Source organism: Hemiscyllium ocellatum, chromosome 21 (genome assembly GCF_020745735.1).
Source record: "Hemiscyllium ocellatum isolate sHemOce1 chromosome 21, sHemOce1.pat.X.cur, whole genome shotgun sequence".
Taxonomy (NCBI): domain Eukaryota; kingdom Metazoa; phylum Chordata; class Chondrichthyes; order Orectolobiformes; family Hemiscylliidae; genus Hemiscyllium; species Hemiscyllium ocellatum.
In genome coordinates, this window is record NC_083421.1 from 51,876,289 (window position 1) to 51,893,886 (window position 17,598).

General features: G+C 44.4%; 1 protein-coding gene across 1 annotated transcript in view; it reads right to left on the reverse strand.

Annotated features, from left to right (window-relative positions):
• Positions 1-17,374, reverse strand: part of stom (stomatin) — a 50,322-nt gene extending 32,948 nt beyond the window's left edge. Inside the window, exons 1-3 of the mRNA XM_060841470.1 lie at positions 17,198-17,374; positions 7,143-7,246; positions 5,444-5,516 (exon numbers count right to left, since the gene is read on the reverse strand). Of these exons, the coding sequence (XP_060697453.1) occupies positions 5,444-5,516; positions 7,143-7,246; positions 17,198-17,345 (325 nt within the window). The 5' untranslated portion in view covers positions 17,346-17,374. The remainder of the gene's footprint in view (positions 1-5,443; positions 5,517-7,142; positions 7,247-17,197) is intronic.
• Positions 17,375-17,598: the final 224 nt, after the last annotated feature.

Consider the following 17,598-nt stretch of genomic DNA (forward strand, 5'->3'; position numbering starts at 1 on the left):
TCTTTCAAATGATCCCCCCCGCCTCCCCCTGTACCATGAACCTGTGTCCCCTAGTAACTGATCTTTCCACCCTGGGAAAAAAAAGCCTCATACTTTCCACTCTACCCATGCCATTCACAATCTTATAATAGAGGTCAAAGGAAACTTAGGAAGTATCACCCCAGGGTCACAGTATGGTCACTGATAAATCTGATAAAGAACTCAAAAGAAATATCTCTGCATGCGGTGAAACGGAGGAATTCACTGACATGTAGAAACTGAGGTATATAGTGTGGAAACATTTAAAGGCCAATTAGATCAGTACATGGGGGAGACAGGAATAGAGAGATGTGCTATAAATATGAGATGGAGTTGACACTAAATGTAAACAAGAGCAAATGCTGTGCAGAGACTAAGGCACTAGATTGATAATAACAATCACAGCCTTGTCTGCATTAAAAAAAAGTCCTCCTTTCTAACATCTAGGGGCTACTGCCAGAATTGGGAGAATTATCTCAGACAAGACATGGCATGAGCTTGACATAGTTATACTCACAAAAATCAAACACCAACACTATTCCCTGGATATGTCCTGACCAGCAGAGGTAGTGGAAAAGCGATATACAGTCAAGACAGTGTGGTTCTGGGAGTCCTCAACACGGACTCCAGACCCCCATGAAGTCTCCTGGTTTCAGAGCAGGCATGGGTACAGAAACCTCCTGTAGTAACACATCCTGCAGCTGATGATCAGTCCTCCTCCAGCTGAACAGCACTCGGAGGAAGAACAGAGGGTGGCCAGGATGCAGAAGGTATTCTGGGTGAGGAACTTCAACATCCACCACCCAGAGTGGTTCAGCAGCAGCACTGCAGATCAAGCTGGTCAACTGGGTCTGCGGCAGCTGCTCAGGGAACCAACAAGGAAAAACAGATTTCAGAACCAACAAATCAGACCCAAGCTCTGCACTCCTGCTGCGTCCAATCATAAATGGGGGTGGACAATAAAAAAAACACACTGCAGGAGGAAGCTTCACAAACTGTCCCTTTCTCAATAATGAGAGCACCCAGTACATCAGTCTGAAGCATTTGCAACAATTTGCCAAAAGTACCAAGCTCTACTGATCAACTTCACCTCCTCCAGTGGTCCCCAGCATCCCAGATTTCAGTCTTCAGCCAATTGAATTCACTCCATGTAATATCAAGAAACAGTGAAAGGCACGGGTATCGTAAAAGCAAAGGGGCCCGGACAATATTCCAGCAATTGTCCTGAAGACGTGTTCCAGAACCTGCTGTGCCCCTAGCCAAGCACGTTCCATACAGCTACAACACTGGCATCTACCTGGCAATGTGGTAAATTACCCAGGTATGGCCTGTACACAAGAAAAGGCTAGTTACTATCCCATCAGTCTACTCTCAATCATCAGTAAAATGATGAAAGGTGTCACCAACAGTGCTATCAGGCAGCACCCGCTCAGTGACACCCAGTTTGGGTTCCCCCAGGGCCACTCAGCTCCTGACCTCATTACAGCCTTGGTTCAAACATGGACAAAAGAGCTATATTCCAAAGGCGAGGTGAGAATGACAGCCCTTGGCATCAAGGCCACATTCAACCAAGTATGGCATCAAGGAGCCCTAACAAAACTGGAATTAATGGGTATCAGGGCAGAAAAAAAAATCTCCGCTGGTTGGAGTTATAACTGGCACATAGTAGGATGGTTGTGGTTGCTGGAGATCAGTCATCTCAGCCCCAGGGCATTTCTGGAAGAGTTTTATAGGGTAGTGTCCTGAGCCTCACCATCTTCAGCTGCTTCCTCAATGACCTTTCCTCCATCACAAGGTCAGAAGTGGGGATGTTTGCTGATGATTGCATAATGTTCAGCACCATTCGCGACTCCTCCTACACTGAAGCAGTCCATGTTCAAATGCAACAAGATCTGGACAATATCCTGGCTTGGGCTGACAGGTGGCAAATAACATTCACACCATACAAACGCCAGGCAACAACCATCTCCGACAAGAATGAATCTAACCATCACCTTTTCACATTCAATGGATGTACCATCACTGAATCTCTCACTACTGACACCCTGGGGGTTAATACTGACCAAAAGCTCAACTCGACTCACCATATAAACAGAGTGGCTACAAGGGCAGGTCAGAGGCCAGGATTACTGCGATGATTAACTCATCTCCTGTCCATCACCATCTACAAGGCACAAGTCAGGAGTATGATGGAATACTCCCCACTTGCCGGGGTGGTTGCAACTCTAACACCACTCAAGCAGCTTGACGCCATTTGTGACAAAGCAGCCTGCTTGATTGGCACCACATCCACAAACATCCCCTCCCTCCATCACCGAGATTCAGTAGCAGCAGTGTGAACTATTTAGAAACTGCACTGTGGAAATTGCAGACTGCACCATACCAGGGTGCTGGAGGAGTTCAATGACATTCACTTGGAGATGAGGTTTGCAAAGTAAGCTTTGGATCTGGCTGAGAGATCGAATGAACTGGACAAAACATACAGCTTAGGCTTTCTGAATGATAACATTCTGGCTGGGTTCTGTGATACACAGGCAGGTACAGCCATCAAGTTAAAAGCAGTCAGCTGGAACTGGTTTCTTTGCATTAAGCTAAGCCCATTGGCACTATCCCAAAAAACAAATACATTAAAAAGCTAAAACAAAAGGCTACATTTGACATGCCAACTTCCACTGGTGTCATTAGATTAGATTACTTACAGTGTGGAAACAGGCCCTTCGGCCCAACAAGTCCACGCCGACCCGCCGAAGCGCAACCCACCCATACCCCTACATATACCCCTTACCTAACACTACAGGCAATTTAGTATGGCCAATTCACCTGACCCGCACATCTTTCGACTGTGGGAGGAAACCGGAGCACCCGGAGGAAACCCACGCAGACACGGGGAGAATGTGCAAACTCCACAGAGTCAGTCGCCTGAGGCGGGAATTGAACCCAGGTCCCTGGCGCTGTGAGGCAGCAGTGCTAACCACTGTGCCACCGTGCCGCCCAAACTTGTGCACATACTTGTTTGACCACGGAATTTCCTATAAGCGGTGGATCTCTACAAGTGAATCAGCTGCTTTTATTCTAAACCCACTCATTGAGGGAGGGAAGACAATAATGAGAATTTGTTTCTTTCTTTCCACCATTAACAGAGGAGTTTCTTTCCCCCCTTATACAACTTGCCTCCTCTCTCATACCTTCCCCATGCTTCAGAAACCAGCCCCAGGAGGACAACACTCTAGTTAAAATGTCACACTTCAAACTTACGTCAAAATGCACAGCATCGCTGCTCCTCCCAGCCACCCCGGGACTCACTCAGGGGTAAAATGTCGAGCAGAGGTACCTCTTGTGGAGGGAGATCAGGGAAGCCCCGTTCAGATCCCAAGAACTTCCATGATGGTAGATTTGAATCTAGATGGTTGGGGGAGTTCTCATTTAAAGGAAAAACAGAAACATGGTGGAAACTCCAGCACTTGGATCAGCTGACCCGAGTCAGTCGTAGGGAGGAATGACAGAAGTTGGGCAGGAGACAGAAAAGAAAACGGACAAATCTAATTCACATTTCCCATTGACACCAACAAAAACTGAGGAGCATTTTGATGTCCTCCCCACTAAGGCTAAGTAAAATATTGATCTTCACCTGATATTAAATCTAGTGTTGGCTTTCTCATTTGAACAGGGTGGATGAGAAAGCAGCAATACAGCAGAGGGAAGCAAGAGGCTGGAAGTCAATTTAACATCACCCCCTTCCATCACCTCCAATGATCGCTAACACCACTGCCTGGGGAGGAAATCCCTGGCTCCACTATCTAAAGAATGGCCACAGACCATCCGCCCACTAAAATGAGACTGGGAATAGACGGCTGGGCCACACAGCACAAAGAATAACAGCATTGAAAATCAACAACTGCCGCTTAGGCTGAGGTACCTGCTGAGGCCTGGCTGACAACGCACGTGGAACCAAACCCCAGCGCAAGTCAGTGCCTTGAGAGGAGAGGAGAACATTAAAAAGAAAAGCAGCGTCCATTTTTGTAAGTCACAATGCTGTGAAATTGAACCGGTCGGACGGAAAGAAAAAAGGCAGAAGATATTTTGTCAAAGCCGTGCAACCACTGAGCCTCTTTAGCAAACATGCAGCTTTAAATCGTCAAGACAGACCATCTTAAAAAGCCACATCAACCTACAGAGCCCCCAATACAACATGCATTGGGTCGAGGTTTCCCTAAACTGCACTGAAGTGCCCAACTTCAAAAAGGGCTCTCATTGGGGGTGGCATTGTGTACATTACTGACCCCATCCACTTCTAATAAAAACAAAACCGCGATGACATTAGCAGTGGACGAGCAACAACAACACGAGCACACAGTGCCTTTGACAGCACAAAACCTCACGAGGCACTTCATACTTCATCAAAATGTGACGGCTAGTCGTATTGTTGGGGGGAGGGGTACACTGTCTGAAAGCTGGGTCAAAGAGGTCGATTTCAAAAGGAGATTGCCAAACAGGAGGACAGAGGTAAGTATAAAGGCAGTGAAGTTTAGGGAGGGAAATCTGGTGCTTAAGGTCTCGCCCAGTCACCATTGGTGGAATGATTTGAATGGGAGATGTTCAAAAAGCCAGCCTTGGAGCAGTCTGAGTGTTGAAGGATTGAAGACCTGGAAGAAGCTACACAAATAAGGAGGGCTGGTACTTCAGAGGAATTTGAACACAAAAGATTGAGCATTTTAAAGTTGAGGCATTCCTTATCTAGAAGCAGGGACAAAATTGTTTTCAATATGTATACATGATTTGGCTTTTGAACAGATTTATTAGAACTGAAGGACTTCAGTTAAGTGGGAAGGAGTTAGAGAGGTGTTCAAAATTATGAGGGGTTTGGATGACGTAGATAGAGAGAAAATGTTTTCATTAGATGAACAGGGAGAATATAAAAGACACCAACTTTACCAACAATGACATGAGGAAAATCTTTTCCATGCAGCAAATGTTTAGGATCTGGAATGTACTGAGACTGTAATGGAGGCAGATGCAATTTTGGCTCAAAAGTGAATTGGATGAGTGCCCAGGGAGCGGGAAAAAAAGCAAGGCTTGGGGAGGAAGGATTGCAGAAGTGCTCTTCGAGAGAGACAGTACAGAGAATGGACTAAATGGCCTCCTTTTGTGCTGTAAACATTCTATAATGAGCTAAGAGATTTCAGGACTTCAACAATGTGTAAGGTTATATAATATAAACTAGAATTCCCATTCTTGGCAGTTAAATGAGGACATCAAAGCATCATCCAAATTCATGACAACAGGAAGGACATGCATAAGGAAGATTTACAGAGAAAGACTGTTGATTTTAAAGAATTCAATAAGAAAACCAATTGAAAATTCAAAAGTACAACTTATATTGGTAGTTTGAGTGATAGACTGGTGTTTAATTTTTCCTTGTCCTTACCTGGCCCTTTAGCTCCTCCTGCCAGAATGCGTCCAAGTCTAAATATTATAGCTCGCTCATACTCCTTGACAATCTGTAGTACAAAAGGGGAAAAACATATTCAAGATTTAATATGTCAAATTCCCACTTTGGTTCTGTTTAATAAACTGTACTCAGAAACTACCAAGAGCTAGGGCTGCAGTCAAATGGTGAAATACAAATAACCACTTCATTTTAAGAAATAAAGGACAGTAGAAAATAAAGGCCACACAGTAGCTCAGCAGTTATCACTGCTGCCTCACAGCACCAAGGACCTGGGTTCAATTCCAACCTCGGGTGACAGCCTGTGTGGAGTTTGCATGTTCTCCCCATGTCAGTGTGGATTTCCTCTCAGTCTAAAGATGTGCAGGCTAGGTGGGCTGACTATGCTAAGTTAACCAGAGTGTCTGGTGATGTATAGGTGGATTAGCCATGGGGAATAGTGGCAAGGGTCTGGGTGGGATGTTCTTTGGAGGTCGGTGCAGACTTAATGGACCAAATGGCCTCTTTACACACTGTAGGGGTTCTATGATTTTATCTCTTGCAACACCGTGGGTTGCCGTGACTGTCAGTTAAACAGGGTTAATCGTCACGTAATATTGCAACGAAAACCTGGCCTGGGATTGGGTGACTGACAATCACTTTCTGGCTGCCTTAAAATAAGTTAAGTCACTTTTAAGCAAACGAAGAATCATAATCGGAAGGAAGATCATGTGAATGGAAATTCACATATGGTAGTGTTGTTGCAGGTATGGGTTGGGGGAGAGTGGATTTACATCATTAGGTAATGTAAACATGCCATTGTTCATTGTATACCAGGGTGTATGTGGCGCTGGGAGCAAGCAAGTGCCTGGTTATCCAAAATGGGACAGTATTGCAAATGCCCACACTGATGGCCTCAAGCAGCTCTGAAAGATCCCATTATCTTTACCAAAGCACGTCTGATGGTACAGCCACTGCACTGAAGATGCAAACAGTGCACAACGACCAGTCTGTGTGTGTGACAGTCCCTTCATCTCTATGCAGAGTGCACATTAGGGGGATGAATACAGCTCTTGGCACTGCAACTGAGCTGCTTGAGGCTGTGCAAAACTCTAAAAAGGCAAATGCCAACTCCAAAAATATATTCTTAACAAAATTTCCACTCATAGGGATACAAAATACAAGGCAATTTGTGAAAGACCTGCAGCATTATTCCAAGCTCTTGGTTGTAAGGTATTTTGGCTATGGCACAACGATATGCTTCACAAGCTGAAAAGGTTCTTTGATGATTTAAGAGTCAAACATGAGTAGCATTTCTTACTCAATGGTTGGACCAGGCTGGTTGCAGCAGATAACATTCACTCTCTTTTCATGCAGTTCATACATTGCAACCCAAACTAGCCGGAGCGACATTCATCTGAATTATCAAAACATTGGAACAATAGGGCTAACCAAGCAACCACTGGGGCTACTCCCATTTTATTTTGCTCTTTTATAATTTAAAGCCTCTAGTTACAGAACCCTCGTCTCTCAAGGAAAATAAATCAGTATTAAAGCCATTGCTGCAGGAAGGCATTGAACAAAAGGCATCAATACTGGGCCCTTGCATTAAAAACTGGGGTCGGGCAATCGTACTGCAAGTCCAATTACACATTTCCTTTCTAATCAGTTTGGTCCGGTAATATGTCAATGGCCTTACCTTTATGCATAACCAGATGGACAGGGGGGAACTGATGATCATGAAGAAATAAGACAATATTACCAAGACCCAACCACAACATCCAAGACTGCCGTTGTTCTGATCTGTGAAGTGAAATACAGAATGGACTTGAGTGCTTTCTTATAAAACAGTTTGAAGCTATTTCACCAATACACAGCCAATCAGACACAACATACAAATGATAGAATGGGATTCAAGACAGAAAGCCCCCAAACTCACTGGCACAACAGGGGTAGTGGCATGAAGCTCAGATTAATCCATCTGCAGTAATGTTTAAAAAGGTCTCTGCCAAACCCAAGTGGGATAGCTATCACAAATGGCCCCAGTGCAGTTAGTAATGGTTTAGGTCCACCAAGGCTTGAAGCACAAAAGACCACTCAGCCCATCACATCTGTACTGGGTCTTAGAGACTTCAATCTGTAACCATTCGCTGGTGTTACCCAAATGATCACCCTTGCACTGTGAATAGGCAGAGAGCAAGGTCATGATGGGATTGGTTTTAAAATAGTCACAAGTTTGATTGGTTCTTTAGAAACTCAAACAAGGAACTTGCTCCTAGCAGAATTTTTACAAAACTGGAACTAGTGAAAGGATTAAAATATCCTGGCATTGTCTATCCACATACAACAGGTCAGCGCCTCAATGCAACAGGTACGGTAAAAGTAGCAATGCTGACACTTTATAAAATACTTCAAATCCAGACCTTTAAGGCAGTGGGGTGGAAGCAGGAAATTAGAGAGGGGTTTGATGGCTTGTCTATTCAATTGAGTTGGGTGTGAATACTTTTGTAAGAGGGCTTGTGTTTCAAAGAGTTTTGGAATTTGGAACTGAGGGAATCATGTGAATGTTACACCACGCAAGTACCTGTACAATCCTCCTGCGGTTATTTAACTCCGCAAACCAAGAACACAAGGCAAAGATATTTAATGAGAAACCCATCCCGTCTGGCAATAGATGTACCTTGTTTACTTACCTTTGTTATACAGACATCTGTTTCTGTCCCTCATTAATTATTCACTTTTAACAAACATGAGAACTCAAATGTAAAAGCTGCTTAGATGCATTACTTTAGGCACAAATTAAATTTGTAAGCAATTCGATTTTTTTTTAAAACAAAAACTTAAAAGCTGACGATCCCAGTAAAGAACAGAAAGTATTAGCCTCCTATGTATTAATTAAATTAGCTTGGCAAGTAACATTTGTACTGCACATGACCAGCTCCACTGAGAAAAACCTATCCATCTCCTCTTGATGTTCAGTGATATCGTTATCATTGAATCCCCCCACTGCCAACATCCTGGGAGTTACAACTGATCAGAAACTGAACTGGGGAAGCCATATTAAATATGTGGCTACAAGAGTAGCTCAGAATGGTTAGAGGCTTGAATCCAGATCTTCTGACCCAGAGGTGGGGACATTACCACTGCACCATCAGACCCAAAATGAAGCATGCAGCCAGCACAAAGCTTGACCCTACTGCCCTCTACCAATTGAGCTAGCCATGGTCAAAAAAGCAGGGCAGAGACTGGGAATTCTTTGGCAAGTGACTCACCTTCTGCTATCCCAAAACTTGCCCAGCACCTACGAGGCACAAATTTGGAGTGTGGTGGTGTTGTGGAAGAATCAACTTCCATCATGGAAGTTGCCTGGATGAGTGCAGCTCCAACAGTCTTCATGAAATTCAACACCATCCGGGCCAAAACAGTCTGTTTGATCCTCCCCGCATCCAGCCCATAAAATAGTCTCTCCCTCCAGCACTGACGCACAGAAACAGTGTGTACCACCATCAAAATGCACAGCAGTAACTTGCCAAGACGCGTTCAACAGAACCCTCCAAACCCAGGACCTCTCCCGTTTCGAAGGCTAAGGACAATAACTACAAGGTCTCCTCCATGTCACACACTATCCTGACTCACCCAGTCCTTCACTGTCACTGGGTCAAAACCCACCCTGTGAGCACCTACACCTACAACCACAGCCTGCAGCAATTCAAGAGAGTGTCACCTCACCAATAGCAGTTTGTGATTGGCAGTCAATACTCTCATCCATGAAACTAAATTACTATGTGAACCACAAATATCGATTAAAGTAAAATATATATTCTAAACTCTTCAAAAGCTAAATGCAGCTAGTATTTAAGCCTATTCCTGACTGGATTGTGAAGGATGTGGGTAATCCAACATTTGTTCCTTCTCTATTGCAATACACACATATCTCCCACTTCTGGCTTTGCTCACACAATTAAAAGGAAATATTTTCTGCATTTCTCGTCACAGTCATTCATAGTTATAGAGATGTACAGCACAGAAACAGACCTGTCGGTCCAACCTGTCCATGCCGACCAGATAACCCAACTCAATCTAGGCCCACCTGCCAGCAGCTGGCCCATATCCCTCCAAACCCTTCCTATTCATATACCCATCCAAATGCCTTTTAAATGTTGCAGTTGTACCAGCCTCCACCACCGCCTCTGATGGCTCATTCCATACACAAACCACCCTAAACATAAAAAAGTTGCCTCTTAGGTCTCTTTTATATCTTCCCCTCTCACCCTAAACCTATGCCTTCTAGTTCTGGACTCTCCCACCCCAGGGAAATGACTTTGTCTATTTATTCTATCCATACCCCTCATGATTTTATTAAATCTCTATAAGATCACCCCTCAGCCTCTGACACTCCAGGGAAAACAGCCCTAGCCTGTTCAGTATCTCCCTACAGCTCAAATCTTCCAACCCCTGCAACATCCTTGTAAGTTTTTTCGGAACCCTTTCAAGTTCCACAAAATCCTTCCGGTAGGAAGGAGACCAAAATTGCGCACAATATTTCAACAGTGGCCTGTACAGCTGCAACATGACCTCCCAATTCCTGTACTCAATACTCTGACCAATTAAGGAAAGCATACCAAAAACCAAAAACAAACAAGACTCTCATCAACTTCCATAAAATCTAGTTTGTTGCCCATGGGATTCTATTTGTACCATTTTCAATGTTAAAAACAAATTATTTCAGATTCCTAGCATTGCAGTTAATACTCAACAAGTCAGGCAGCTTCTGTTTAACCAGGTTAAACATTTCAGGCTGATGACCTTCCCATCAGAAATATTAATTCTGTTTCTCTCTCTGCACAAAGGGTACCTTAACTGACCATTTCCTGTTTTTATTTGAATGTTTCAGGAAGGTCTTATAACTAAAGGAGGCAGATTCCCCATCTTCCTCAAGCTTTCTGCTCACTTAAACGAAACCTTAAACTTCCAGTTTACAAATCAGACCATGATAAAAGAAATTAATTTTAACACAAAATTGAGTGTATTTGGACCAATACATTAAAGGGTAAAGCAAAATGGAAAAAAGACACTGTCCTTTGTCAGATTTTTGATTTCTCGTGGCTAAGTCTGCACGGTACTGCCTGTCCCTAATTGTCCTTGAACTTGCTAGGGGCATTTCAGGGGGCATTTACTTAGTGGTAAATCTCTACGTAGTCATGGAATCCCTACAGTGTGGAAGTAGGCTATTTGGCCCATCAAGTCCACACCCATCTTCCCACTCAGACCTTTACCCTATCACTGTAATTCCCATCGCTAATCCACCTAACCTGCACATGCCTGGACTCAATGCGCAATTTAGCATGGCCATATCACCTAACCTACACATCTCTGGATTGTGGGAAGAAACTAGAGCACCCAGAGGAAATCCACGCAGGGAGAAGGTGCATACTCTGCAGAAACAGTCCTCGGAAGGTGGAATCGAACCCAGGTCCCTGGCACTGTGAGGTAGCAGTGCTAACCTCTGAGCTACCATGCCAGTCATTTGAGCTGTATTTATATTTTTGTAAATTGCAAGTGTTTTCTCCGTCTTGCTTCTATATCTTGGATTCCATTTATTGGAGTTTGGGAATAACTAGTGAGCAGGCTTTTTATGTTTGTGTGCTGGCTCAAGTTTTCAGTTCAGCAATAAAAGGTAAATCATTGACCCAAATGGACATTGCACCTACGGAGTAACCTTTCTCTCGGCTTTTCCTCACATGACTCTGCTTAAGCCTTGAAGATAAAGGCTACTAGTATGTACTGTTTGTGCCAGAAATCTGCATCTTGCCTTATATCTGACTCATCAGCAAGGCAAAATCTTCTCATTTCTCTCATGTTTAATTCATGGGCTCCCCCTGCCCTATCTAACTTTGACGTGGAGGTGCTGGTGATGACAACGTAAGAAGTCATGACACCAGGTTATAGTCCAACAGGTTTATTTGAAATCACAAGCTTTCGTAGTGATGCTCTTTCCTTTTGATCTTTCTACCTATAAATTCTGTGCCTGTGTGCTTCCCTTGACTTCACCTGACGAAGAAGCAGCACTCCAAAAGCTTGTGATTTCAAATAAACCTGTTGACCATAACCTGGTGACATGTGACTTGTGACTCTATCTAACCTTCACCAACTCAAATCTCTGTTCCCCTAAAACCACCCTTGTGCTCTCCTCCTCATTTTAGCTTCATCAATGGCTGACATTCCTTAAGTTTTTCCGAAGCCGTCTCTGGTCTCCTGACATCACCCCCACTCCAAGCTACTACTGCTCCTTTAGTCATTTGGTCACTGTCTAGCAACAACTTCTCTCCTCAGCACCTTGGCTTCAAGAGATGCATTGAATTCGCTTCCCTTAATGCTTTTGTCCCCGAGTCCCTCACTTCCTATTTAGATCATTTCCCCTCTGTTCAGTGGCTAACCTGTTTGCCACTCATTAAATGTCAATTGTACAAAATGCAGTGATATATCAAAGAAATGTAGTTGATATTTCTCTCATAATCAAAATAAGTCAAGCTGATATCTGCTCACTAACAAGTTGCTGTCTGTGCACCCTACCATCTTTCCTACGTTCCAAGAGGGACTGCACTTTGCAATAATTAAGATTAGATTAGATTAGATTACTTACAGTGTGGAAACAGGCCCTTCGGCCCAACAAGTCCTCACCGACCCGCCGAAGTGCAACCCACCCATACCCCTACATTTACCCCTTATCTAACACTACGGGCAATTTAGCATGGCCAATTCACCTGACCCGCACATCTTTGGACTGTGGGAGGAAACCGCAGCACCCAGAGGAAACCCACGCAGACACGAGGAGAACGTGGAATTGAACCCGGGTCTCAGGCGCTGTGAGGCAGCAGTGCTAACCACTGTGCCACCGTGCCGCCCAAAATTAACTGACCGTTATGCACTTCACTACTCTTTGGGGTCATCAAAGGTGCAATACAAATGCAAAACTCTTTTTTTTGTCTTGGTCAGCACTTTGATTCCTTTACATAAATGAAGTGAGAGCTGTTTGAAATTAAGAGAATGTCAGCTTTCTGCAGTCCTGTTTGAGGTACTGAGTCTAACTATAATTTCTCTGCTGTGGGTCTTGAAGATGAATACTGCAGTGTTAATTACCAAGTTGAGTAGACAGGGGAATTATGTAACTAGTTGGCATCATTCAATAATTGCAACTAAGCAGTTTGTTGCAGTGTGAGGCTCATTATAAATGCACGGGGAATCCTTCCCATGGTTGTCGTGTTGTTGCTAGTATTTCAGTAAAGCGTAGCAGTGGAATGTGATGTTTTTGTTGTCCACTCTGAATTGCAAAATATCCTGCCATGCAAGCTGTAAATTAACTTGTATACTGAAGGGATAATTATGAGGTGGTAAATTTAAAATCCATATTTAATGCCACTGGATTAGAAACCAAGAAGATAAAGCTCTGTGGATATTTGGTTCCAATGCAGCTAGAACTCATTGAATGAATTAAATTGGAAATCTAGTCTCGGTCCTGGTGACTGCAAAACCATATAAATGAAAATCCTTTTCTGGCTTACTAATGCCATTAAAGAAGAAGATTTGCCATCTCTACCTGTTTGTTCTAAATATGACGCCAGACCCACAGCAATGTGGTTGGTTCTTAAATGCCCCCTGAAATGCCCCTAGCAAGTTCAAGGACAATTAGGGACAGGCAGTACCGTGCAGACTTAGCCACGAGAAATCAAAAATCTGACAAATCTTGAAACTGCAGAAACGACAAGGAATTTTTAAGCCTTTTTCCCCAGCATAGGCATGTGGAATACTGGGGGCCAGAGGTTTAAAGTGAAGATGGAAAGTTTAAAAGATGTGCGAGGTTCTTTTTTTACACAGAGGTTAGTAGGTGCCTGGAACACACTGCCAGGGGAGGTGGTAGAAGCAGATAGGACAGAAGCATGAACAGGCAGGGAATAGAGAGGGATTAGTGCAGGCAAGTGGGATTAGTTTAGAATGGCATCATGGTCAGCACAGACATGGTGGGTTGAAGGGCCTGTTCCTGTGTTGCACTGAGATATGTTAAGAGCATCGGGACATCCTCAGTTTAAAATATTAAATAGGATATACAGGACAGTACGAGGTTCATTCGGTTCAAATGGCGAATACTAGAGTTTATATTCCACACGAACCTGCTCTCCCTCCCTACAAGCATATCCTGCTGCTCGTTTGTCCCCGCTACCCTCCCGTTAAACTCATCTGCACAATCTAACTCAACTGCCCAATGCAGCCGCTTCACATTCTCATCAATTTCTGGGCAAAGAAATCCAACCTGAATTCATCATTGGACTCACTGTGTGACAATGTTATATTGGCAGCCCCCCCCATTCCAGACCCAGGCAAATGGAAACGAACCAGCTAAAATCAGCTATTGTTCAATGCACACTACTCACCAATGTGCTGGGTACCTTGCACTCATCTCCATGCAAAATTCCCCTTTCAGCACATTCTTTATCATTTCCCCTTGAGTAATGGTTAAGAGAAGGTTTGGAACTTCAATCAGTGATAGATTAGGTTGTTTTGAGTTGTCTCCTCTGTGGCATTGCTTTTTCTCTCCGTGTGCATGGATGGAGGAGGTCTAAACTCAGTAGGTCAGACTATTTTGAAATTCCCAACGATTCCAGTGGCCAAGTTTCAATTTTTGGTGATACTTTGTAGGAACATTCCCACAGCAGTTTCACAGACGACGAACAAACTATTGAACAAAGGCCAATTGTAAATTATCAAGAACAAATTTATGTGAAGAAGGCTGACAAAATGCTAAAAAATAAAGGGGGAGGGGAGGTAAGCAAAATTACAACTTTTGTAAACAATAGTTTACAACTTTCTTAGGAGCTAAAATTCAGAGTTGAGTCTAGGCAGTGGAATCACGTGAGGAAAAGCCAAGAGAATGGTTACCACTGAGGTGAACGATCCATTTGGGTCAATGATTTACCTTTTATTGCTGAACTGAAAACTTGCCCCAGCACAAACATGAAAAGCCTGTTATTCCCAAACTCAACAAATGGAATCCAAGATATAGAAGCAAGATGGGGAAAACACTTGCAATTTACAAAAACATAAATACAGCTCAAATGGCCATGTCGCCTTTCAACACTAAGTAACAAGCAGAAAGGCAGGAATGATAGAGTTTTTTCATCTTTTTCCTCAGGGTGAAAATGTCATAGGCTTAAGGTGAAGGAGGAAAGGTTAAAGGTGATAGGTGAGGTAAGTTTGCTTTTATACACAGAAGTTGGTGGGTGCTGAAACATGAAGAAATTTTCACATCATTGAAATCTTTATACCCAGCAGTACACCTATGGATTTTAAGCCAAAGCACTCAAGAAAGATAACACTTTTCTGAAGTACTTGTGGTCACCGTTATGGTTGCAGTAGTGCGAGCGATCAGAGGGGAGGAATTAACAAGTAGCAAGATCACAAACTGAAGTAAACTGGTACAATAATTGTGATCGTACACTCACACCAATGTCAAATACACTTGCACCAGTGTCATAAACAAAGCGATAATGTAACGTAACCACAATTTCCTTTTTCTTTTCCATCTGCCAACTTCCCACTACCCATCCACCCACCCACAATATTTAACACCTCACTGCTGCAGTGACAGTCAATAGGTAATTGTTACCCTCTGCATTCTGCTCATCAGCTGCATGAGTCTAGGCCTGCTATTTGACTGTGAGAAGCATCATGACCAGACCCCAGTTCCACTCTCACACAGGACTGATTCTGGCATTCTCTTAGATAGTGTGACTGGGATACAGCTGGATTGCGAATGTTGGGGAGGGGTGCAGGGAAGAGCTACCTAAGTAAACCACATGGAATAGAATCATCTTAATGAAAATGACAGCCTTTGACAACGTTACTGAGGAACTAGAAGTGTGCAGATGAGTTGAATGAGGTTACTCATCAAGGTTGATTTGTAACAAGACCTTTGTTCAATAATTTTACTTCATGTGCAAAACTACTCTGGAAATGTTCATATAAAGTGATCATATTCTGTTGCCCGAGATTGAAAGCTTGCCATTAGAGTTGTAGGGAATCCCAAAATAGTCTGACCTACTGAATTTACTCGACTGAGGGAACTTTGAACACAGCAGGTCTCAGGATAAGGTTCTTCATTCAAAAGGCTGTGAATTTGTGGAACTCTCCACCCAACAGGGTTATGGATATTCCACCACTGAGTAGATTTAAGGCTGAGACAGAAATGTTGGCACTCAGGGAAATTAAGGGATAGAGGAAGCAGGCAGTAAAATGCTGAAGGCAACGATTAGCTCCTGGCGTATTGAAAAGCAGAGGGGGCTCCAGAACACCATCCTGCTTCCATTTCTTACATTGTGCAGTCAGAAACAATCTTGGCAGCTCCAATACATTGAATTCCTGAAAGAAGCTATAGAAAACGCAGGAATCTGGTTTTTAGCCACCTGCCCAGGCTTGATCTTGTAGCCTGAAAACAGATTGTATCATCTGCTCGATATATAAAGTGGTTCAAGTAGCTGGGGTTGAAAATAAACCGTCAACACACAACCACCCCCATTGTGTACATCAAACTAAATATTGCAGGATAAACAGGATAAACAAAAATTAGAAGCAGGAATACAATTACATACAAAATAAAAGGAAACATTATTGATCTGATTTGCAGGGTATAATTTTCCTTGTCAGCTACTGCAACATTTACTGCAAGGGTCAACAAAAAGCTACCTCCAGTCACGTTCCTCACTTTTAAAGATGTTTTTCGCAAAACAAATGCCTCATACATTAAACAAATACTGCATCTTATTTGGTTTCCATCTCTGTTGGGATCACTGTTTATAGTAATGCAACTGACAAAGAGGAATTATTGTGACGTGAGATTTCTTTCCTGGAGTCTCTCTATGCCCTTACTAAAATTTCATGCGATTAATTGCCTGTCTGTTCCCCACCAACATGCATACTTCGGAAACTAATCTTGTTTCAAACCACCATCTGCATCCTGTAACATTCCCAAAGGTCTCTCCAGCCATTTCTGTACTGTATGGGGAGGGGGCAGTCGGAGAACGACAGGGAGAGATACAGGGGGGAGGGAATGTTAGTGAGGCATGGAGGGAGGGACCAAGACCCCCACCCCTGGTATAAGAGTCTCTCCCTCCCCCCATTACTCTCTTCCCCACCCCACCCCCTCCTCCTCCTCCTCCTCCCCGCCTCTGCTATGGCAGCCTCGAACCTGCTCTCCCCCCTTCATCTCCCCCAGTAATTACAGGGTCTACCCCAACCCCCACCCACACCATTTGTACAGCCCCCTATTTTCACCACCCCATATTACAGGCCCCCCCCCCCCACTGTTACAGCTCCCCCCCCAAACTACAATCATCCCCACCCCACCCCCAAGTATTACAGCTTCCCCCCCCCACTTCCCCAGGTCTAAAGACTCCACACCAACTTCTCCCCCATAAGTCCCCCTCAATGTTACAGTCTCTCCCCCCTCCCCCCCCGTGTTACAGTCTCTCCCCCACCCCCACCCCCCCGTGTTAGTCTCTCTCCCCCTCCCCCACGTTACAGTCCCCCTCCCCCTCCCCGTGTTACAGTCCCCCCCCCCCACGTTACAGTCCCCCCCCCCCCCCACGTTACAGTCCCCCCCCCCCCCCACGTTACAGTCCCCCTCCCCCTCCCCGTGTTACAGTCCCCCTCCCCCCGTGTTATACTCTCCCCCCCCCGGTGTCAGAGAGCGGACGGTGTCACCTTTTTCATCGACGCGCCGAGCTTTGATCTGATCTGATTCATCCGCTTCCATCGCGGCCGGGATCTGCCCGCTCTCCGGGATCACTCTGTTAGACACAAACGGCCGGGAGGAGGGACTCCACTTGCTTTCCTTCTCTGCCAGGGACATTTACTCTCCAACCCCGCGTCACTGCGGGTCCCGCCCTCTGGGCTGGACTTAACCTCTACCTCCTCCTTATCCTTACTCTCCACCTCCCTCCTCCTTCCATCTCCCTTCTCCTTATCCTTATCCTTACACCCCTCCCTCCTCCCTCCATCTCCCTTCTCCTTATCCTTACTCTCCATCTCCCTCATCCTTACACCCCTCCCTCCTCCTTCCATCTCCCACCTCCTTATCCTTACTCTCCACCTCCCTCCTCCTT